Raw genomic sequence first — 23207 nt, forward strand, 5'->3', positions numbered from 1 at the left:
AGGAGCAGGAGCCATGCACTACATGTCCATAGTTTCGAAAGCTTCCACTCAGATGGAAGGAGCAACTAGTAGTTATCGGACTCGAGAAATTGGAATTAGGATTACAGATGTAGTTGTTACGAGAACCGTATTTCGCATTGTGGATCATATGGATAGCCGTTTAACTCGCTTCAACCAACCACCGTATTGTTGCCGCGTACAATTGCTGTATGTTCCACGGGCGGAAGATTACCTCCCCCGCCGTGGTGCTTGAGCTATTCTGTCCCACGTACCTCTCTCCTGTGAGCAGATAATATCCCTGTTTGAGGATTTTCACTGGCGCAGTGTCACTACTAATATCTCCAACCCCTTTGAGTTGGGCGGACACCTTGTTCCCGACACGGATGTACATCTGCACAAGTTCATCGTCTAAGGGCCGGTCGAGATAAATAAAACGCGGCTCTGCATCGGATTGGTCGGTTGCTATGTTATCTTCGTCTACCAGTGAGGCATCACCGGGAATTTGGTCATGAGAAGGTGGATGGCTGCAGCTTGCGTTTTGGTGAGTCGTACTTCCTTGAGCTCTGACGGTTTTTACGGAAAGACTGTATGCCCAAAGAAGGAGGGTCGCGATATAGACAGCGAATGGCTCAACAACATTGTCGGTGCTGAAGCGTCGAACATGCCATAGTAAGGCCCCGGCGTGGACGACAGACAGCCGGGCTTTGAACTGATCGCGAATCGCCCATTGAAAGACCTGACTGCGGGCATTCTCAAATCTCTCCAGGTGGGACACATTTACCGAGGGTCCGTTGCGAGTTCGCAGTAACGGGTCTTGTGCCAGTGTTTGGAAGTGCATGAAAGGAGACAGGATGAGGAGTCTAGCAAGATGCAGATACAAGATAGTGGGTTCTTCCCAGCATGATTCAGCAGCACGGCTATTCGCCGCACAGTGCAGGACATCCAGCGAGTCACAGGCCGCGTTGCGCCACTTCACGAGGATGCTGCTTGATGGAGGCCACATGACTTGAGTAGAGGCTGGGCGCGGACTGGAAATCTGCGCGCTGTCTGTGGGACTCCATGACGACAATTGTATGCGACTCTGATCGGCGACCTCTGTGGTTCGTCGGTAGATGGCGTGGATAAGCAGAACCTGGCTGAACTGGCTGAGCTTGCGGGGAAATCGTTTTTCGATATAAATCAAATCAAGTGCATCTAGAAGAGAGACTATGTTCATTCGGCGTCGGAGTCAGTGAGTGAATCTGTGCAGGAAGGGGTCAAGTCAGTCCCTACTGGAAACGCTTTCAGCATAGGCAATATTTTCAGCGGACGGATTCTCCCAGGCCATCTCATGGCAGGGCAGCCATCCCCTTGCGTCTCCTAGCTTCATGAGGTGGTTGCAATTTAACTCGTAGGACACCATAGAATCCAAAAGCTACATTCACTCGTTAGAAAACTGCTGCGTCCGTTGAAAACACGCATAATTAGTATCTATCTGAAAATTCCACTTACCCATATCATCATTCCGGTTCTCAGCGAGGATTGTACCTTTTTCCACTGTTGGATGTCCTTGCCGCTGGTACTTAATCCAAAGATACCCACCGAGTCCGGGACTAGGTTTAGAGACGAGCACCACTGCACTAATTCCGCCCGGTCAAATACTGCACGCTGGGTAATGTATGATGTGTAGCTATGAAGCATACACAATAAATGCAAAACCTTGGCCTGGATCAGGGGCAGGAGTTCCTCGGCTTCGTTCGCCGTTTCGAAAGTGCTGGTTGTAGGTAGCTTGGGATCTACTTTATGTCTGAATTGATGCAGTCGACGCAATAGTATGCCTTCCAGCGCTTGCATCAGAATGTCTTTCCATTGTGAGCCTTGCGAAAAGCGCAAATACGCAGCTCCCACCCCGGCCACTGCCAGCGCAAGTATCCAATGTGGCTTCTCGGATATGAAGGAGGCTCTACTCAGGAAAGGTAAGTTTGGGTGCAGGCGCTCAAAGTAAAGATGCACACAGAGCCGAAAGGCCGGCAGCGAAGGAAGAGATGAGGATGCCTGTGTCTCCTCTTCGACGCCTGAGACAATATCGTCGTAGACATCTTCCGCTAACCATTGGCTCAATGACGATGCGGTCCCGTCTATGTTGGTGACAGATCCAATCGATGTGGTTGAGGGAGCCGACGTTGTCACACTCCCTTTGTCCACAGAACCCATGACTCGCCCCTTGCGAAATCTGCTTTGAAAGGGGCCCTCCAGGCGATACCGTGTACATAGTATCTCTTACCTGTGCTTTGAGAGCTCCGCGATGATGCCCCATCCATCAATGTTTCCGACGACTGTCTCTCTGTACCCTCGGGGCAACTGGTCATCGCAGCTAGGGTCTCTATCTGCGCATTATCGGTAGATGACTGACTAGCAGGGGCCCATCCCAAGGTAGGCTCTGTCCCGAGGAGCTGGGGTAGACTTGGGACGGCTGGCATGGCGACGGTCGTCGACGTCGGAAAGACACCGCCATCCGGGATGCCAGCTAGTTGACTTGCCCATTCCTGGATGTTCCTATCGTCCGGTGAAAGCCAATTAATTGCAGACAAAGGCCGGGGAGCAAATTCATTGGTCGGATCGACCTCATACATGCCGAGGCCGTATGTCATTTCCAAGTCGAGAGCATTACCACTATAGGCATCACGCAGGCCCTGCCAATCTACACCTTCGCCTAGTACGGCCCCTGGCTCGGGCGATGTGGTGGGTGCCTGCTCAGTTCGCGAAACATGCGCGTCTCTCTCTGCCACCCTATCCTCCCCGCTGCCCACTCTCCGTCTTCTCGCTGACAGGACTCGGTGCTCACAGGATAGGCCTTTGGATTCGCAGCGAGCGCAGGGATCTCCTCTTGTGCAACGGACCCGGCTAGTAGCGCATTGCAGACAGGCGGCGCTCCTCTGGGTGCGACTTGTTGCAATCTCTGGTTGCTGCTGCGTATGAATCCTGGTGTGGCGATTCAGAATGTCCCTAAACGCGATCCCGAGTGATGGTTAGCGCCGAGGGATTGCCATCGACCTCAGAACCACAGAGGTTGTACCTACATACGGGAAAATTCCTTCCCACATGTTTCGCAGGTAAATGGCCTCTCTCGCGTATGAACGCGGAGGTGTCTGGTCAGGTGCTCTTTTCTCGCAAAGACCCGCCAGCAGAAGTCGCAGGTAAGAGGAGTCTGTCTGCGCCTGGGGCCCCTGGTGCCACTCTGCTTGTTCCTATTGACATCCCGATCTTCCCTCATAATATTATGTACAAATGAGTGCTGCCAGGGCTTGGTTATGTGGAGAGGGGAATGAAGACCACGGGGGGTGGAGAGGTGGAGAGCCTGCGTGTGTTAAGCCGAATCCAGACGCAGCCTGGCCTTGGCTAAGCTGGCTGCAAGTGCCTATCCGTTCCCTCACGCCTACCTTTGACACTACCGACACCACCACATCGCTTCTCGACCCCGTATCGGCCTTTGACTTTGATCATTTCACACTATCTACACGGTTTATCAACGCATTGGCTCCCTATCGAGGAATAAACCCTCCTGATCCTCTTGAGCTATACTCGCTGCTTCGATTGATGCATGACTGGGCGAGACAACTGTTGCTAAGCTTAAACGCGATACCTGAATATTTTGATGGCGACGAAGTGACTTAGGTACGTGTACTCTTTCGAAGACGGAAGCCTCTACAATAGGTCTACTAAGGTTCACAATTTTGCCCATTCCTTCACAAAAACAGGCATCGTGTCTATTGGGCAGTCGACCTCAATCCACTGGCCTCCCTCCCAGGTGTCCTCTCCGTGGAATGCCCTCCACTTCCCTTTCGTAGGCAGACGCGGGAGATAGACAGTCATTCTTTCCATGCCAGCGCTGAGCACCGGGCAGCACATGAACTGGTGGCCAAACATGTACTGATTGCTCAAGTCCCAACATGTTTTGTCCTCCGGAAACTCATAAAAAAGAGTCCGCATCACTGGGGCACCTTTGTCCGCAGCCTCTCGCATCAGATGTCGCGTGTATGGCCGCAACTCCTCGCGAATTTCCATGTACTTCTTGCAAACGTCATACACTTTTGGTCCATAGGACCATACCTCGTTGGCTGCGCCGCTACAACACGTTGCACCTCCCGTTGTGCCATGTTGAGCCTGCCGGGGCTCGCGATCGCCGTGCAAGCGCATGACGGGGCAGAAGGCTCCCCACTGGAACCAGCGTACAAACAATTCGCGGAACTGTGGATCATTGGGGTCCCCGCCATGAAAACCACCAATGTCTGTGGTCCACCAGGGGAACCCGGCGATGCCCATGTTAAGGCCCGCAGCCAGCTGGTTTCGAAAGCTGCTCCACGAGGACGCGATGTCACCGCTCCAGACCAGTGCTCCGTACTTCTGGCTGCCAGCCCAGGCGCATCGTACTAGATTGACGACATTTTCTTGTCCTTCGCGGGTCATTCCTTCGTAAAAGGCCCGCGTATAATCCCGTGGATAAATATTTCCGATCGCCATGTTTGATCCGAGGTGGTACCGGTAGATGTCGAAATCGTATGCCGCATATTCGGGCTCGGCTTCATCAAGCCAAAACACTTTGATCCCGTATTTGGCGTAGTAGTTGTCGCGAACCTTCTTCCAAACATACTCTCTGGCTTTAGGGTTTGTAGCGTCAAAGTGGATAGTTTCTCCCTCGACATCTAGGCAAGTCCGGACGCCACGGTCCACACGGATGAGAAGGCCATTTTCGCGCATCTCCTCAAAGTTCTCCGACTTCTTATCCACAGTAGGCCAGATGGATACCATCAGCTCGATATTCATCTCGCGCAATTCTTGAACCATAGCAGCTATTTGAAAACCCTCAGTCAGCTCGCTTCCATAATTGCCATCTTCCATATACGTACCTGGATCTGGCCAGTAGACAGGGTCAAATTTCCATTCCCCTTGCTTAGGCCAGTGGAAAAAGTCAATCACAATAAGGTCGATCGGTAAACCCCGGCTCTTATATTCTCTCGCAACACCTAGAAGCTCTTCCTGGGTCTGATAGCGTAGCTTACACTGCCAGAAACCCAAGCCATATTCCGGCATCATAGGGACTTTCCCGGTGACGTTGGCATACAACTCCTCAATTTCTGCGGGTGAATCTCCCGCCACGACCCAGTAGTCCATCGCCTTTGTTGAGTACGCCTCGAAGCTCATTGTATTCCTTCCTAATACTGCCCGCCCGATCGCAGGGTTGTTCCATAGAAAGCCATACCCCAGAGACGAAAGAGCAAAGGGACAACTAGCTTGGGAGTTCCGATGTGCTAGCTCCAGATCCATACCCTTCAGATCTAGGAACGGCATTTGGTATTGGCCCATGCCGAATATCTTCTCATTCGGATCAACGCTTTCGAACCGCGTGGTCAAGTGGTAATCACCGCCAAGGATCGGTTTAAACTCCCGGGCCTCAATTTCGATCGCACTGCACTTGGAATCGAGGATATCGCGACGGGTACGCGTGTACTCCTCGAGCAGTACACTGCCTTGTGAATTGGAGATTGTCAGCTTGCCAAACTTGGTAATGACAGCCCGGATCTTGCCGTTGGTGATCGTCGCAGAGGTTGAGGAGATGGAGATATCCGCGTGAATCACGGATTGCTGTTGCCCATCGAGTGCCCAGTCTTCGGTCGGCATAGTCGCACATTTCGTGGCTCTGATCCGGAACGCATTCGGACCCCAGGCTTCGATCCAGAGTTGCTCAGCGTCATACTCATAGAGCAGTCGGTTCGTTTCTTCACGGAACATCTTGGCTGAAACGCGTGAATCGGTGGCTCCGAACGTTTCGATTGACGTGTTCCAATTGGTTTAATTACTATTTTTCAAATCCCAGATTTGAACATCCCACTTCTTATTCTGATTCATCTCTGCCCCGCCGGAACGCCAAGCTGCGGCGGGGAACATGAGTCCAGGCTAAACTCCGCTCTGCAGATCAATAGATTATCAAGAGTGAGGAAGCGGAGTGTCCGAAGAACCTTAGAACCCCGCATTTTCGTGTTGGATATTGATCAAATCCTTGTCAATATTTTCTCTTCTTCCTTTACCCCTCCTCAGCATTGAGGACCTCTTCCCCCATTGGCTCTGCTAGCTCCTCCACTCCGTTTGTAGAAGAGGCCAGTGCATGCATATCTCGGGAAAATGTACCTAAGCCAGAACTTCTATTCTCATGAATTGCGAGTCTCTATATTCCCATCACGTTGTTCCGCTTACTCCTTTGTGTCACTTTACTGCCCGCCGACGAATCTAGCTTCTGGCAGGCAGTGGTCACATTGATACTCCTGTGAATCCGAGCGAAGTCACTCATACATACATCGGCAATTTGGTGACTTGGTAGGCGAAGTTTTCCTCATCTAGCACGGCATATGCCTTGGATATTTCATACTGAAAGGCTAGTTTTGCACCTAAGTAGTTGGCCAAGGTAGATCGCATAGTTGGTGGTCGACCTAATAGTCGCTATGATAATAGGACAGGCAGGACTGTTTGTTTGACAATCTTGGTCACTAGGTCACTACCATTAAGGGGTACTTATTGAATTAATTATCAATTGGGAACAACTGTCTACTCCTCTCGTAGGTATTTCTAGGTCATTTAGTAGTAAACCCACAAAGCCGATTTGTATCGACTCGATGATGGCCGCGCCAACCAGTCTCTGACTCAAATCACTCTCAGCGTATATACACGTCCCAACGGAATGAAAGTGTATACCGTTACTATGTAGCTCTTGAGTAATGCCACATAATCCAGAACTACCACCCCTGTGGAGTCTGGTAATTCAAGGGCACAATGGGGTAAAGACCCGGTTTACTTTCCCCCACCTGCATATTACTCGTTTTAACTGTCAAGGCGGAATAGGCTTTCCCGCCGGAGAACACATCACTGGGTTGTTTTGGAGAGAGCTATCTATCCTCGACGATAGCATTCTCCCGTGCCCCACATCTACTCCGAAAACAACTTCCTTCAGGTTTGCAGTAGGGGATATTATGGCACTATATAAAAGCCCCACAGAGACGCCTCGAAATGAATAACCCTTTTGGAAACAACAAGACTTTCTTATTTATCCTCCACCATGAAAGTTCTACCGCACTATCTTATCTTAACAACTGCGACTGTGTTCGCTTCACTCGTCAGGGAACGCGATGATGGTGTTTCCACTTATGTCGACCTGAGTATCCAACGAGGCTCACCCAAACATCTGGCGTCTGGCTTCATCTATGGAATCCCCGATACCTTTGGCCAGATCCCTGACCACTATTATGCCAATATTGGCTTCAACTATGGTCGTTCTGGCGGTGCTCAGGAATCGTCTCCTGCTCGAGGATGGATTTATGGCATGGAGAATTACAAGGGCCGCCTCAATTCCACCTTGACAAACTATAAGACATGCCGTGAGTTCGACGCTAAATTTATTATCTTGCCTCATGATGTTTGGGGTACAGACGGTGCGAACTCGTCCACGGTCTGGCCAGGAGACAACGGCGACTGGTCGGATTATGACAAGTTCCTCAAGCAACTCATGTCTGATCTTAAGGACAATCATGCGCTCGGTGGCCTTGTCTGGGATATATGGAATGAACCTGATGGAATATGGTTCTGGAACCGCACTATGCAACAATGGATAGACCTTTACGTCCGCACCCACAAAACTATCCGTGCAGATCCCGATTTCGATAAAGTGTTGATCTCCGGACCTACCCTTTGGGAGGCACCCTACCCGGATAACACGTGGTTTACCAACTGGCTCTCCCAGATCAAAGGTAATAACACTGCCCCTGACCAATATGCCTGGCATCTCGAGGCCGGTCCCGGTGAGAACTCGTGGTCAGCTCGCTACGACCTTGCCAATGCCTACCCATCTCTGTACTCGGTATTGGATTCCTACGGACTCCCTCATGCTCCAATGATCATAAACGAGTATGCATCTTACGCCGAAATGGTTCCAGCCGGTGCAGCTTGGTGGATTTCTCGTTTGGAGCGCTACAACACCCCGGGTTTGCGTGGTAACTGGCTGTCTGGGACTGCTTTGCACGATCTGATGGCAAACCTTCTCACCAAGGTTAAAGACCCATTCAACTATATTGCCACCGACTACGCGCCGGCCCCCGAATATCCTGTTTATCAGTACTACTACCAGAACATGACTGGTGTGCGCGTCAACACCACTGGGAGCACCAACCTTATGTTCGATGTTTATGCCACTGCCGAATCTAAGGGCAAAGTCCGTATCCTCGCTGGCTCTGAGGTCTTTACTGGCACTTGGTCTATCAATGTGATGAATCCCACAGCAGTCGGCTTACCTTCCTCTGGAACTGTGAATATCCACACCTGGGCTTTCGGCGGTGATAATCCGCTCTCTGTGGCACCGGCTCCCCAAGATCTCGGCATTGTCGCTCATTCCTATGCTAATAACGTTCTATCCTTCCCTGTCTATCAGACTACCAACAACACAGCGTACGCTTTTGAGTTTGACGCGGGTAAATTCCACGAGAAAAAGAGCTCTTGAGGGCCGATGCAGCGGAAAAGAAGTTCGAAGATGAGAAATTTAATATTCGTTACTATACAGAACTCTTAGTGTAGTTGGGAAATTCATTGATTGACTGATTGACTGATTGACTTGTTCGTTATCGTCGCATAGGAGATCCGGCAGATAGGTGGCGCGACAGAGAAATAATGAGACTCTTCTCTTACTCATTCCAGACTATCATTTCACTTTTTGATACTCTTCATACTTGCAATTTAATGTATTAGTAATTTTAATAAGGTATAAATTCCCGGCCACGCCATTTCTGGCTTTCGTGGCCGCATTTGAATGCCCCCAATTTGACGAAGGCCAGTGGGGTTTGCCTACTCCAAAAAAAGAGCCGAAAAAAAAAGAGTTGTTGCCTTCTCTCAAAGTTTTCAAGCTTACTTGCAAAGAGTTTGCATTTACTAGCAAATCTGTGGAGAGGTGGTCCGGCATAGACAGGGTCTTTCTAGTCCGTGGCCGCACCCTTTCCAACACCCCAAGTGGGCATCGCAGTTGGCGTGCGTAAATTCGAATTTTGCTTCGATTTCTTAAAAAGAGATGGCACTGTATAGAATATTTCTATATCTTGTCACTCCACTACTTTAAAGACCCACCCCCCTTATTCTTTGCCCTTGGTAGCTTATCATGCTCATTCTTTGAGCATTTCAGCGCAATGTGAAATCCGGACGGGTACTTCAATTCGATGCCGGGCCACCCACAGTTGGCATTGGAACATTAAATTTAAACTGTCGCAAGAATAGCTTTTGATGTACACTTATGTATTTTTGTGATATGCTCTGACTATGTTTAAAGTCGTGGTGGTCGTCTTTGTTGGCTGGGCTCGAAGTCAAATTAGGTCGACTCTTAGACTTCCACATTTAGAGGTATAAATGGCATCCAAATTGAAAGAAACTGTGTCAAAATGTAATTCATATTACCAAATTTTAGTCCCATATCTTAGAATAATTTTGCCCACTCTGGCGTTGCTGCTTTGGACGTGAATGTCTTTTGTTTACTTTTTGCCATCCGGTATATAAACGCGAGTGGACTTGGGGATAGGCGCACCAGAAAGCAAAATCTCAGTTTGAGAGCGTCAAAAGCTCTCGGTACGTAGATAAATGGCCTTTCTACCCACATCTTGGTTTTTATTTTCGTCTGCCCTTTTGTTATTCTGTGGTGGCTTTGATCGTGATTCACATGCAAAAATTTTGTCCAATCCGGTGTCTTGATTGCCCATCAACGAGACCCACATGGCTTCAACTGAGATGAAAATGATAATCAGATTAGATCTGATATCCTTGCATAATCTCCACTCTTCAGAATAATTTTCCCCATCTTGTGAGAGCTTCTGTAGCCGTAAACGTCTTTCCGGCGGTTGGTGACTGGACCTCGTCGGCGACGAGACGATCAACTTCTACCGGCTACAATTGCACTTTACAGGCATTGGAACATGTTTTAGAGTAGAAATTTTGAAAGTAGAATTGTTTACCAAAAGTGATGCGAGTCATTTGAAAGAATTTCCCAAAAAAATTCACCCTCATAACCCCATCTGGGGGAGCAGGCTATAAAACCCACATGCGCAATGCAGGAGTTTTGCAGACCCGAAGGCCTCGAAACCGGGGGTGCCCCCTTGTGGAATCGAACGCGGACTCGCTTTAATGCAGCAATGGCAAGGCACCTTACCACTACACCACTCACCCGTTGGTTAGGATATCCTGTAACGATTAGGGTCAAATCGAACGAGCAGGCGTCGTTATAGTATGTAGATGCGGGTCGCTTATCCGTCAGCCCTGCGGGGGCCTGAGAGGGCCTGATTGGGCGCCCTCCCGCCCCAGTAGTGGGCCGCCATAGGCCTTGTCCCACCCACTCCGCGGCAATCTCAACTACATAGCAACTGCGTCCTGAAGCTATTCCCGTTCTCTTCCACCCACCATTCTACGAAAATTGGTGATGCAATTGCGCGGTGAGGTTTTTATTGTCATCTGCATCATCCCCCGACAAGCGCAAAATTTTCCAATGAATTTGGTGGGTATTTTGCAAACATTCATATAAAGATATATCCGTGTTTACTCCACATAACATCTGATAATTTTAAGTTACCATCAAACAACACCATTGAGACTCCTCAATTAGAACAATCCCTCGTTCATGATTATTTTCAGTTTCATGCGCATCTAATTTTCAGAATTGAAATTGGTCTTGAAGCCGCTCTCAGCACCCTGATTTGCATTGAGCTCTCTACTACCGAGATGGACCCCCGGTTTACACTTCCAAGTAGAGCATTTTCATCTTGAAGTAAATTTCAAGCAACGACAATCTATTCTCCTCGATTCCATTCAGTCAAATCCTTGCTCCAAATCGTGTGTCTCTGCTCTCAATTGTTCTATTCGAATGGTCTGCAGACGGGAGGGGGCAACATCTGGTTCCTTCCCCATTGAGTCACAAACTGACTTAGTTAGGGAATTGGCCCCCCAAATTACGCTGAAACACAGCCAAATTGCATTTGCATCACAGAAAACCCGATTCTTCAACTTGTTCTCATTCAATTCATGCCTTTACCATCAATATTTTTCGGGCGGACTTTGGTCTCATCGAATATACTGATAAGGCTCTTATCGCCTATCAGGTTTATCGGAGCCTCAGGCGCGAGCTCTCCCCAACTTTTCCTCCTCCAACACCTCCGCCGATGATGCCCGACAAATGCAAAGCATCCATGTCTGAACCAGTGTCTAAACGTCTGCGCCTCTCGAACGAAGATGCGAGTGATGCCGCATCCTCCATGTCATCCCAGGAGCGGCCTCGCAACAACCCCATCTACGGGCAGAAGAGCGCATTCCCGGGGCTAGACGATGGCGGCGACGAGCTGTTCTACGGGTCTGCAGATGATGGAATGGAGTATTTGCGCATGGTCCGGTGAGTTTCCCTGCTTCTAGCTGATGTTTACCATCTGCTAAATATCACTGCGTGTTACCCTAGCCCCCTCATTCTAACTCCCTGTGCTGCGCTGTCGGATCTGACCTTTGCCATGTTTGAATCTCTAGATCTGAAGCCAGTTCCTTGCCCTCGCTTTTTGCCGCGCCGGTCGTGGTAAGAAGTACTGGGAATTTGGAACCCACCGCACAGAGAACAGCAGATGCGCCCGCCCTACACAAGTTCCCAGGCGGGTTCTTTGATGACGAGGCCTACATCGCACCCGTGGAGGCCGATAAGGAGCCGGTCGCCGGCCCCGAAGACAAGTTCCCGGACTCACAAATATCGTACTACAACCTCCTCCGACACCGATTCCTCCTTCTCCGTTCAACCCTGCGCTGTACGCCTCCAGCGACCGCTATCGCCGCCCTTGACGACGCTCATCCCATCAGTCTGCCCGATCGAAACACAGCCGCGCGGAAAGAATGGCGGCGTTTGCTCCTCACAGTTGACCCGCAGATGGTACAATTAGCTTGTTTGGACTCGGAGAGTGTGCTAAGGGTGCTGAGCATCCTGGCCAGAGGATTGGGCGAGAACGTACGGAGCGGGGACCGCGATCTCGTTCGACGGATCGGCGCATGGGCGTGGGGGCTATTAGGAAGATGTCGCGAGGTTGGGGAGCTAGCTACGGATCAAGTGGGAGAACTACGGGACCTCGGCAAACGCGCTGCGAAGATTCTGCTTAGGATGCAGGAGACGGAAGTCAAGCGACCTGCCGAGGACGCCGAGGCCTCTGATTCGGAACCTGAAGGCACAGAGGAGGCTCAGCAAGAAGAGGTTGTTCAAGCCGAAGACCAAGGGGAAGACTGCATGGAGGAAGCTGTGGGTGAGGAGGTTGATGACAGGCCTGACGCAGATCTGTCCGCGGCGCTGGAGGCAGCCAAGTTACGGTTACAGGCCAGGTTGCAGAGTGAGTCAGCCCCAGAAGTGACTGGCGAGAGGAGCCAAGTGGAAATGGGAGATTCGGTGCAGCAAGCACGGGTGCTGCTTGACATGATCATCACAATTGTAGGCGAGTTCTTTGGCCAGCGGGACCTGCTCGATGCACGAGAGGTCTGGACCCGAGACGAAGCTTTGGATGAGATGTGAAAGATTCGAAGATACCCCGACTGCTGATTGTTTAAATACAGCGTTTATCTATCCACGCTCGCTCTGTAATGTTTACAAAAGCTGTGCCGTACCCCGTGTACATTAGCGTTCCACGTCTCTGAAACCACGACAAATCCTCAAAATCATACCAGCCATGGGTGTACCGATACAATAAAGATACTGTGACCGAGATCCTGATGATTTGAAATATATTTAGACGATCTTTCGAAAGAGGGAACCTGTAGTGTGCTCGCCTCAGCTGATTGATTGCGTGGGTGCCTGACAGCTCGGGCTAAACCGCTTTGGGATGTTGCGTCATGGGCTCAGCTTCAACCGCAACAACTGATCTTCTCTTTATCTCCTCCAATTCCCAGTGACCACACGCTCCTCCGATGCCACTGCTGCCACATTAAACCAGTCATGGCGCCGACCGTCGAGATTTCCATCCCATCAACGAGCCTCTCACATACCACCCCGCAACACACTCTCTACCACATCACCCTCCGCCTCCCACTCCGCTCCTTCACCGTTTCCAAGCGCTACTCCGACTTTGCAGCTTTCCACAGCGATCTACTTAGCCAAACCAATACACAGCCACCTGTACCTCTCCCAGCGAAATCATGGTTTTCCAACACAGTCTCCAACGAACGCTTCCGTGAAGAGCGCCGTCGCGGCCTGGAAGCCTATCTCCGCGCGATCAACGAGGCGTCCGATGGGCGATGGCGCACGTCATCTGCATGGCGAGCTTTCCTCAACCTTCCGACCGTAGCAGCGACCTCTTCCTCGAATGGAACGTCGAATACATTTGCCCGACTCCATGCCGCTATCACCGACCCGGGTTCAGCGGCCAACACTGCGATTACCGATCCAACGCTCTGGCTTGACTACTACCGTGACATGAAATCCCATCTCCACGATGCACGACTCCAACTCTCCCGTCGCGATCAGGAGACCACGCCTCAGAAACAGCACGAGAGTTCCGCACAAGCAAAGACTAGCCTCGTTCGCGCAGGATCGATGATCGGCACATTGGAAGAAGGCCTGAAGAACCTGGGTGGCCGGGGGGCCCAAGAATTATCCAAATCATCTAGCTTGGGAGATGGCGAGCTTCGCCGTCGCAAAGATCTGCTTATAAACGCACGCAAGGAAAGAGACGGATTAGAAGACTTGTTACACGCCATGGCCGCCAAGAGCCGGCTCGACCATGCCGTAGCCTCAGTTCAGGATAAGGAGGCACTCCTAAAGGCCAGCGGTGCGGACGCAGCCAACGGTGGACGGCGGACACCCGCACGATCCGGAAGAGTCCTGGGCAAGGAGACTGAGCGCACGCGAGAACTGGACAATGAAGGTCTGCTGCAGTTGCAGCAGCAGACGATTAGGGATCAGGATCAGAATGTGGAGGAGTTGATGAAAATTATTATCCGGCAGAGGGAGCTTGGAACCGCTATTCATGAGGAATTGGAAATTCAAAATGAGCTGCTGAAGTTGGCAGATGAGGATACGGATCGGTTAAACGCCAAGATTGACGTCGGGAAAAAGAGAATTGGCAAAATCTCTTAGATCGTGGTGCCGGACCTTGCTTTTGTTTATTATTTTTCTCTGCAAGTCATGCTATAAAGCGTGGGCCATTTTGTACCTGTTATGTTTTGGCGTTTTCTTGATACTCTTATGATTCCCAGCATGGGCGAATACTAGAACATTTGGATATTTGGTTTGTCTTGATAATCATTACACAATAAGACCACTGTCTACAAAGATGAATTACCTGGAGGCTTTGTTGAGTTATAACATGTGTAATTCTCATCTGATAGGTACTCCAGCTAGAAATGCGACAAAACGCAAGGCGAAAGCTATGAAACACACCTGGCATTTCAGGTGGCAGAGAAGAACTGTACAAAATCAGCTGTCGACCTCAAGACCTACTGCGGTGTTCTGAGCTTACCTCTTTTGCCTCCTCTTCAGTGACCTTCGACACCTCCGATGTAGCCTGGTCAATAAGCCCCAGCTTACTCTTCCTGACCAGCCACCACAGTTCCTTCCTATCACCGCCCAGCTCTTCAGCGAGTATCTTCGCCTTTAACGCGCTCAAGAAGTCATTGTAAAGCGCCGGCTCTTCATAATCCACCAGCTCCTCGCGCATAGTGCCCAGTCCCTCGACAGCACGATCGTAATTCGCGTCGCCAAGGCTGTGCTTAATCTGCGTCTCGATAATACTGCCCATTTGCTTGACAGCATCACGAATGATGTCGAGGCTGTCGGCGCGCGACAGCATCTGTTTGAATTCAGGAACGGCATTTTCGGCAGAGATCTTGGTGCGTTTGGGTTCTTGCTTGAGAAGAGCATCGACATCGAGACCCGAGAGGGGTTTCTCAGCTTCCCGTAGGCGCTTGCGGCCTTTAGTTTTGGGTGGAACTGAAGGGGTCGAATTAGTGTGTGTTATTGGCTTTGATGCGTGGCTTTACTTACCTTTCTTGACATTTGCTGCAGATATTAGTTTCTCTAGAGAGTCCTTCGCCTTTTTAACCAGTTGCTTGTCTGGATGCGCGAACTTGGTCAGTTGTTCAGATGGTTCAAGGATAGGTTCGTTGGGATGCACCGCGCGGTACCGCACTGCGGACTCAATCCGGTGCAGGAGCGGGGAGTAAGAATCATCAATAGGCAACCTGGATAGAAAGTGTTAGTAATTATAGTGCACAGAGATCTAGAAGAAAAGATAGCGTACTCTTCTCCATCAAGCTCCATTTTGTCAACATAGTCACTCATTGCCTGCTGCAACTCCTCATTTGGAAGATTGCGGTGCTCAGTGATAACCTTTCCTGAGACGGTCACGACCTTGTCCAGAGGTGGGAACCGGTATGAACGGACATCTTCGGCAAATGGAAGGGTGGCTTCGATGAGACACTCGTAATCTTGCTCGATTGACGGGGCGAGGAGTACCACTATTGGGGGCTTAGCCTCTTTGGTTACCAGCCGGGCAACAGCATAGGTCTCTTGTTCGAATAGGGCGTGGATCAGAGATGACAACGCAAGCGAAGCTTTGTCATTTGCTCGCTGTGGGATGATGACATTGGTATTCGACATGTGCAGGTATCGATCATACTGCATAGCAATGTTAAGACTTGTCTAGGCAGCACCTCGTTATGTGCTGAACATACCTTATTCATTTGAACAAACCCAATAATTTCCAGGCCTGCAAAGGTTTCCAGACTGGTAATATTCTCATCCGTTTGACTGATATGCACGGCCGTTCGTCCGTACTCATATCCCTTGGCAAGATCATCGCGCTCAACGTCGACTTTGCCTCCCGGCGCGGACTCATCATTGATCTGATATGTCCGTGACATCCTAACAGTAGTTAGAGCTTCACCACCACTTGTTGATTGGCCCGCCCCAGCCTCGGCTGCTTCCTGCCCTTGTCCGCCGGAACGCATAGCAAAAGAGCTTGCTGAAGGGGGTTTGGCGACATAGGTACGGAAGTATCGCTCGACGGGAATGCGCATGGCGGTCTCATACTTGGATGCATCGCCGAGGGATATGAAGCCTTTGAAGGAGGGCATACTCTTGGTGACCTTGATACGAGGAATTTCCAACTCAGAGACAGCTTGTTCAAGTGTGCCGAAGGCTCCCCCGCAGCCTTCTGCGAAAGCTTGGAGTAGTATCTCATTTGAAGCCTAGCAATTGGAGTCAGGGCGAGCAGTTGTAACGGGGCCATCCATTGAGAGTCACCTTGTGAGTGTCTTTATCTTCTTCCTTCACGCCAAACTCCGCATCATCAAAATCAGCCCCACTGGAACGGGTTAGCGAGGTAATAGTAGGATGGCAAGGGTTCCAGGTAGAGCATACAGAATAACAAGCTCAATGCCGTCATCTTGGATCTTCCTCTGGATCTCATCGAGCTGCTCGTTGTTCATGGGTCCAGTACCGTTAGTCACCAGAACAATCTTCCGCTTGTACTTGAGCTTCTTGGTGTAGGTGTTGATCATTTGAATAGCAATAACAACGGAAGAGATAGCTGAAAGCAAGTAAGCTTGTTGCCCTAAAACCATTGACTAAGAGAGGTCAGGGGCCACCTACCATCTCCTCTGTTCGTTTGACTTGGTTTGATTGCGTCTCGTAGCCGCCGGATGTCAGGCATGAGCAACCTGGGGCAGTTAGTCCTAGAGTTCAACAAGGTCGAGTGTCAACGACATACTGTCCAAGATTTTGAAGAACAGAGATCTTTGAGAAACTGGCATCCTCTTGAAGGTCATTCGAGGTTTCTAAAATACTTGGTGATTAGACGGTCCTAGAAGTAGGAGCAGATGACGTACCGTCTGACCGTAATGCGACCACTCCGACCGTAGCGGTTTTACGGCCAGTTGCAACCTAGTCAACTGTCAATTATAAACTTCAAGACTTCAAGGAGAGTGGAATTGCATACCGTCGTCGTGATCCTGTCCCAGACGTACTGCATGGCCCACTCGAGATCCGTGACGGAACGCCCATGTCGTCGCTCTCCCATGGACTTGCCCACATCGACAATGTAGACCGTGGCCTCCTTTTCTGCCATGATTCAAATTTTCGGACTGCGATAACTGAGAATTGGGGAGAGACAAAAAGTTGGAGTCTTAAAGAGCCGCGAAGTAGGCAGACGCGTGATATTTCCTTTTTGGTTTAGCTCCACACGCGCGCACATGACATCACTTGATCTGCGTGGTCATAGCCCAAATGCGTGGGCAAAGAGGTTCCCCATACAATCCTGCAACGGAAACAACTATTTTGCCGCGTATTTGGCCGTCGCTGTAAATAGCTCACACCACTTCTTGATTGCCTCAAGCTTCTCCACGAGGAACTCGGACTTCACGGGACTTTTTACCATCAAGCACCAATAATATCGCAATTATGACTGACCCTCGCCCTTACCATATCCTAAGGTATGTCTACTCCGGGATATGCAGAATAGTCGATGCTTGAACTATGGTCCCAATCAAAACGTCTAACATCCTCCTAGCTACGGCACCCTGCTGGGGTCGCAGGTCTTCCAGGTGAACTGATCTCTACCCGTTATTCCAAAACACAAGTCCAATCCATCTGACCTCTAATCAGTCCTTCGTGAGTGGCATTGTCGCTTTCCGCGCTCTGCCGCGGCCGCAGTTTGCTACCTTGCAAACTGCCATCTTCCCAGTCTACTTCTCAATGCAGACTGCTCTGCCGGTAGTTGTCGCTCTGACTGCCAGTAGGGGTGGGCAGGCCCTCGGCCTCTCGGGTCTAGTAGCCCCCGAGAACCGCTATAACACCCTGCTGCCCATGGCCACCGTCGCTATCACAGGGCTGATCAACATGTTTGTCCTGCGTCCGTTGACGGTGAAGACTATGAGGGAGCGCAAGCATCAAGGTCAGTCATTAGGTTACATGACAACTAGGTATACAATCGACCTGACTTTTCATAGAAACCCGTGATGGGAAGAAGAGCTATGATGCTCCACCTCATTCCAAGGAGATGGTGGCCCTCAACAAGAAGTTTGGGCGGATCCATGGCCTCTCTAGCTTGGTGAACTTGGTTAGCTTGATTGCGACTGTCTGGTACGGTGCTGTCATGAGCAAGAGGCTGGAGTAAAGGCACGAGCCTTTGGGATATTGGCATGGGCAACGTCTCCCTTGTATTGCATTTCTAAATAATGAATATTCTCTTCTCTTCGACTCGTACTTATTTATCATGCCAAGTCGTCGTACTCTTTCGACAAGGTTTGACGTTGTATGGAGGATAAATTAGCTGCTGAGTGACAGGAAAGTGGTTATTTCGGAATTACAGAGCATGAAAGGTTCAAGATCATTCCATCAATGCATTCTTTTTTATAGCTATCTACACAATGATCTAATCATGGCCGCAGACGCTGCGGGTCACGAGGGAACAGCGTCGCCAGACGGACGTTAGGCAAGCCCAGGAAGAACATCACAATACGGTTCATGCCCAGACCACCACCGGCGTGTGGGGGACAACCTTGGCGGAAGGCGTTCAGGTAGTCCTCGAAGCCCTCTTGGGTCGGGTCCAGGCCCTTAGCGCGCATAGACTCCTCCAGCTCCTTGAAGTCGTTAATACGCTGAGCACCGGACATGATCTCCTCACCACGCATGAAGAAGTCATAAGAGTTAGAGAAGCGGCTATCCTTGGGGTCGGCCTTGGTGTAGAAGGGACGGACTGCCATGGGGAACTTGTCGAGTACGTAGAAGTCAGTGTCGTACTTCTCGCGGATGATCCCGCCGAGCTGCTTCTCCATAGCGGTGGTGAAGTCGTTCTCAAAGCGCTCCTGCTCGGACATGTCGACACCAGCCTCCTTCAGAAGAGCAACACCGTCCATATAGTTGAGGCGCAGGGCCTTGCCATCCTTGGGGAGCTTGAAGTCACCAGCCTTGGGATATGACTTCTGGATGATGGCGATCTGAGCAGCGTAACGCTCCTTAAGTTGGGTAAGGATGAAGACCAGGAGGTTCTCGGCGAACTCCAAGACCTCGTGGTAGTGGCTCTGGAATGTCTTCTCGAAATCAAGACCGGCGAACTGCGAAACGGGTTAGATCAAGCCTCTCTTCTCATACCATAGCTCGGTTAGCATACCTCTGTCAAGTGGCGGTGGGTGTTGCTCTCCTCCGCACGGAACACAGGAGCAATCTCAAAGACGTTCTCCATGTCACCAGCAATACACATCTGCTTGTACAGCTGGGGACTCTGGGCGAGATAGGCGTTGCGCTTGAAGTACTTGACCTCGAAAACGTTGCTGCCACCCTCAGTGGCGGCGCTGACCAGCTTGGGGGTGAAGATCCATCGAGAACCGCTCTTGATCATATATTCGGAGAACAACTGAGCAACACCGCTGGAGATCCAGGTAATAGCCTGGCTGGTTTCCGTCTGCAGATCCAGCACACGGTTGTCGAGACGGGTCTTCAGGGTAACGATAGGGGCACCCTCAGCGTCAACTTGTCCCTCCTCAGCCTCCGTGGGAGGAGGGCGCTCGGCATCCTTGACCTGCATGGGCAGCATCTGCGCAGCTTCGGAGATCAAGTACACCTTGCGAATGTGAAGCTCCAGGTGGCTAATGGTTGCAGAAGAGATAGGGATCTCGGGCTTCTTGACGATACCGGTAACCTGCACAATAGAGTTGACGTTCAATCCACCAGTGTACTTGATCATCTGGCGCGAGATGGGCTCAGCCGCAGCAATGACGGCCTGAACCTTCTGTCCCTGCTGGCGCAGCATGAGGAAGGCCAGCTTGGCACTCTGAACACGCGCATTATCGACACGAGCAACTACGGTAACCTCCTTCTCGTAGTACTCTTCGGAGAGCTCGCTGAACCGGGTGATAGGGATGACGTCCTCAGTCTCGGGGATCGGGCCGTAGAGGTCCTTAGCGGTATCATTGGCCTCCGCGGCGGCGGCCTGGGCCTTCTCTTGAGCTGCACGGGCAGCAGCCTTTTCAGCCTTCGCCTTCTCCTTGGCCGCCTTCTTCAGCGCATTTTTGCTGGCGTTCTTAGACTCGCCGCCTTCAGCGGGCGCGGCCTCTTTGGCCTCCTCGGGCTTGGGACGGGTGGGCAATTCGGAGTCCGCCATGATTCTAACAACAAGATAGTTAGACGAGAACCTCAGCTGGTCAACGGAGCGAGTATCACTTACCTCAATGATGAGGTCTGGAATGGGAAGCTCGTTGGTCAACAACTTTGTCCTGAGTCACCCCGCCGTGCAAAACTGCCCTAAGCCCTAAGAGGGGAGGGACAAGTCATGTGACACTGCCTTATCGTAATGTTTGTGCCTGGGTCCTTAGGCTAGCCAGAAGTAGTCGCGAATACTGCTTAGTCAATCATACCGCGCACCAATCGGATATCAACAGGTCTGAATTGCTACGATGCCCCTTTGCTAACAATTTGTATGGGCAAAAACATGACTAAGCTAGGCGGGTGTTTTAGTATTTCCTTTTCCCTGGGGATCCACCCATCCTGCTGTTCCGACACACCCCCTCAGCGATTAGCGAGTGTTGAATATCTTCGCTAGTGTTGAATTCAATCGAGATGAGCGCTGATCTCCTGCAGCAGGCCCTCTCTCTTCTTCTTCCTTCTCTACACCTCGATTAGGTGCTGTATATCCTCCATACGCATCAATTTAACGAAATCCTCGTGCTTCTAGCGCGGTAGGATCTTCGTGAGGCTATCTGCTACCATCTTGGCAGTTAGAACCTATTTAACATCAATCCTGCCTGTGCTAATCTCTTGTCTCAACCAGTATCTATGAATATCGACGTGACGAAGCTTCGTATCGATTTTAGCGTGCTCGGAGGTCAACAACGTAACGGTCTGTTGGTTATCGTATCGCAGGGTAATCGTATAGCTTAGTTTAAACGAGATTCGGTCGAGGAATCGCTTCCACTACTACAGCGAGCGTATAGCGTCTAACAAACTAAGTAGCTTAGCTTCAGTGGTAGATGTAGTAATAGTAGGCTGCTTCGTAGCCTTCTAATCAACTAGACCTCTATAAACCTAGTAGATATACCCTACAGAACTTCGTCGATCTTGATTATCAGCGAAGGATACGTCACTTACTAGTTCGATTGATTCTATATCTCCTTTATCTCCAAATTGTAGTGCCAGATATCGTGTAGTATATAGGTAGCAGATCACCCTGTTAACCGCTCGCTAGTGTTATAGGCCAGGGTTTCGAAGGAACTATGATAATTTTACGGCTGCTTTCGCTGTATCTAGCCTGGTAATCGTGGTTGGATATTACACTAAACCTACCTTTCCCTAGTATATCTTGATCTTAGCTAGTATTGCTGTGCTATCAAATAGCTTTATTTCTTCTATAGGGAGAGGTATATAGATAGGTAGACGATCGGTCAAGTAGTATTTAGCAGCTATACTACTAATATAGGCGTTCTAGCAGAGCCAGAGCTTCTACTATTTCTAATCGCGTATAATTCGAATATTTAAGAACCACTCTGCTTCTCTATAGTCCGTAAGCTCCTAGTATATCTCTAGATCCTTCTCAAGCTAGCGAGTATTCTCTCGTACTAACAGGTAGCTCGCAATTAGGATATCGTTAACGTAAAAGAAGACGATAATACTATGTGCAGTAAAAACGTATAGGTCTTTAGGGACAGGTTTAAGCCCTAGCTTTATAAGAACTCTTAACGCTTCCTGTTGCTATAGTCTCGGTAAGATACGTAGGCTATATAACGCTTGATTTAGCTTCTAATATATTCCTAGTTGTTTAAATCCTTTAGGTATCTTCGTATAGGTCTCTATAGGTAGCTTGCTATTCAGGAACGTAGTAACTATATCTTGCTGGCGTAGATCAAGGTTGAATATAGCAACAAGGGCAAAGATCATCCTTACGGCCCTTACTACAAGCGTAATAGCCCTTTTATCCTTATTTGATATCGTCTTAAGGTCTCCTCGTACGCAGATACGGGCTTTAAGCTTCTATAAATAGCCGTCTTAATCAAATTTATATACAAAGACCTATCGGAGTAGTAGGATCTATTTCGATATATTATTCGGTCGCTTTATCACGGTAAACGTTGATTTCTCCTAGAGAGAGCGTATTTCCTTTACGCAGGCGGCTAGGAAGCCTTCGGCCATCGAGTGCTTTATTATATTCTTCTACCTATTAGGCGCAGGGGGTAGATCGTCTCTATAGCGCTATATCGGCTTCTCTATATATAGGGCTACGGCGAATATACGTAGTAGCTCTAGTAGATCGTCTTCGGCTAGTAAGATCGTTGCGTACGCTTAGTAGTTAGGATCTGCTCTAGCCTTTCGCTTCCTGCTTCCCTCGATAATATTCGTTATATCGATCCTATTATTCCTTCGCGTATAAAGCTCTGCGTATAGCTACTATTCGCTATTAGAGAGCGGATTAGGTTGATCTTCTTTAGAATCTTCTTCTATAAGGTCTTCGAGCAGAGGATTTAGCTCTATTAGATAGTCTTCCTCCTCGTAGACGTTCTAATCTTCAGTCGGGGCTATTATCTGCTAGTCTACCCTCTAAGTAGTAGCAGGGCTAAATTTAGTAGTATTCTACTCCTCTAGTAGACTTAGTAGCAATTCTGGTAGCTCTTCTATCGGGAATAAGCTAGGTAGGGTATCATTCGGAGGATCCTAGTCTACCGGTAGATAGCCTCTCTTGTTAGGTTCCGGGGTCGGGGTAATCGGTGTAACCACCCCCTAAGGTATATCGTATTCTTCCTAATCGCGATCTTCCTAGTATAGATTATCTTCCTCTTCTTACTAGATAGCTTCCTAATCGCCTACTTACTAGCCTTCCTAGAGATCTTCCTAGAGATCTTCCTAGGTATTTCGATTAACTAACGCATCGATAGGGATACTAATATCTTCGCGAAGCACTTCTATCTATTCTTCCTCGGTCAAAATCGTCGGTTTAGGTATAGGAAGGGTTCTCTCTTCCTAATACTATATATCAGGCTTCTACTTCCTCGATTCGTCGAAGTATATATCTCTCACGACGTCTATCTTATCTCTTACCGGGAACTAGATCTTCTATATATTCGATATAACGTAGCCGACGAGGAAACTAATTTCTACACGGGGAGAGGTCTTTTAGATATATAGGATATTACAAATACGGTAGTACGATAGAGAG

At 49.7% G+C, this 23207-nt stretch overlaps 9 protein-coding genes across 9 annotated transcripts; 4 read left to right on the top strand and 5 right to left on the bottom strand.

The window, feature by feature from the left end:
- Positions 1 to 160: 160 nt before the first annotated feature.
- Positions 161 to 3083, bottom strand: N7458_010384 (Zn(II)2Cys6 transcription factor domain-containing protein; the record flags this gene model as incomplete). Its single annotated transcript, XM_056913766.1, has 5 exons — positions 161 to 1206; positions 1273 to 1414; positions 1492 to 2117; positions 2264 to 2985; positions 3064 to 3083. The coding sequence occupies 5 exons, from the start codon at positions 3081 to 3083 to the stop codon at positions 161 to 163; spliced, it is 2556 nt and encodes an 851-aa protein (XP_056762615.1).
- A 622-nt stretch (positions 3084 to 3705) lies between these two features.
- On the bottom strand, positions 3706 to 5769 carry N7458_010385 (glycoside hydrolase family 31 protein; the record flags this gene model as incomplete). The annotated part of the gene is made up of 1 exon (XM_056913767.1): positions 3706 to 5769. The coding sequence occupies one exon, from the start codon at positions 5767 to 5769 to the stop codon at positions 3706 to 3708; it is 2064 nt and encodes a 687-aa protein (XP_056762616.1).
- Positions 5770 to 6202: 433 nt separating this feature from the next.
- Positions 6203 to 6450, bottom strand: N7458_010386 (uncharacterized protein; the record flags this gene model as incomplete). The annotated part of the gene is made up of 2 exons (XM_056913768.1): positions 6203 to 6299; positions 6332 to 6450. 2 exons carry the CDS (start codon positions 6448 to 6450, stop codon positions 6203 to 6205), a joined length of 216 nt encoding a protein of 71 aa, XP_056762617.1.
- A 637-nt stretch (positions 6451 to 7087) lies between these two features.
- Positions 7088 to 8521, top strand: N7458_010387 (uncharacterized protein; the record flags this gene model as incomplete). The annotated part of the gene is made up of 1 exon (XM_056913769.1): positions 7088 to 8521. The coding sequence occupies one exon, from the start codon at positions 7088 to 7090 to the stop codon at positions 8519 to 8521; it is 1434 nt and encodes a 477-aa protein (XP_056762618.1).
- A 2692-nt stretch (positions 8522 to 11213) lies between these two features.
- On the top strand, positions 11214 to 12583 carry N7458_010388 (SIP1 domain-containing protein; the record flags this gene model as incomplete). The annotated part of the gene is made up of 2 exons (XM_056913770.1): positions 11214 to 11437; positions 11566 to 12583. The coding sequence occupies 2 exons, from the start codon at positions 11214 to 11216 to the stop codon at positions 12581 to 12583; spliced, it is 1242 nt and encodes a 413-aa protein (XP_056762619.1).
- A 420-nt stretch (positions 12584 to 13003) lies between these two features.
- N7458_010389 (Qc-SNARE protein) lies at positions 13004 to 14143 on the top strand (the record flags this gene model as incomplete). Its single annotated transcript, XM_056913771.1, has 1 exon — positions 13004 to 14143. One exon carries the CDS (start codon positions 13004 to 13006, stop codon positions 14141 to 14143), a length of 1140 nt encoding a protein of 379 aa, XP_056762620.1.
- A 311-nt stretch (positions 14144 to 14454) lies between these two features.
- Positions 14455 to 17132, bottom strand: N7458_010390 (ATP-dependent DNA helicase 2 subunit KU80; the record flags this gene model as incomplete). The annotated part of the gene is made up of 11 exons (XM_056913772.1): positions 14455 to 14472; positions 14526 to 14995; positions 15050 to 15246; positions 15306 to 15682; positions 15739 to 16254; positions 16310 to 16370; positions 16427 to 16595; positions 16658 to 16725; positions 16776 to 16842; positions 16894 to 16948; positions 17004 to 17132. 11 exons carry the CDS (start codon positions 17130 to 17132, stop codon positions 14455 to 14457), a joined length of 2127 nt encoding a protein of 708 aa, XP_056762621.1.
- Positions 17133 to 17464: 332 nt separating this feature from the next.
- Positions 17465 to 18179, top strand: N7458_010391 (DUF4149 domain-containing protein; the record flags this gene model as incomplete). Its single annotated transcript, XM_056913773.1, has 4 exons — positions 17465 to 17496; positions 17574 to 17607; positions 17669 to 17957; positions 18013 to 18179. 4 exons carry the CDS (start codon positions 17465 to 17467, stop codon positions 18177 to 18179), a joined length of 522 nt encoding a protein of 173 aa, XP_056762622.1.
- A 262-nt stretch (positions 18180 to 18441) lies between these two features.
- On the bottom strand, positions 18442 to 20165 carry dps1 (putative aspartyl-tRNA synthetase Dps1; the record flags this gene model as incomplete). Its single annotated transcript, XM_056913774.1, has 2 exons — positions 18442 to 19119; positions 19176 to 20165. 2 exons carry the CDS (start codon positions 20163 to 20165, stop codon positions 18442 to 18444), a joined length of 1668 nt encoding a protein of 555 aa, XP_056762623.1.
- Between the last annotated feature and the right edge of the window lie 3042 nt (positions 20166 to 23207).

This window comes from Penicillium daleae, assembly GCF_028827525.1.
Source record: "Penicillium daleae strain IBT 16125 chromosome Unknown utg000008l_segment0_segment0, whole genome shotgun sequence".
In the NCBI taxonomy this organism is placed as follows: domain Eukaryota; kingdom Fungi; phylum Ascomycota; class Eurotiomycetes; order Eurotiales; family Aspergillaceae; genus Penicillium; species Penicillium daleae.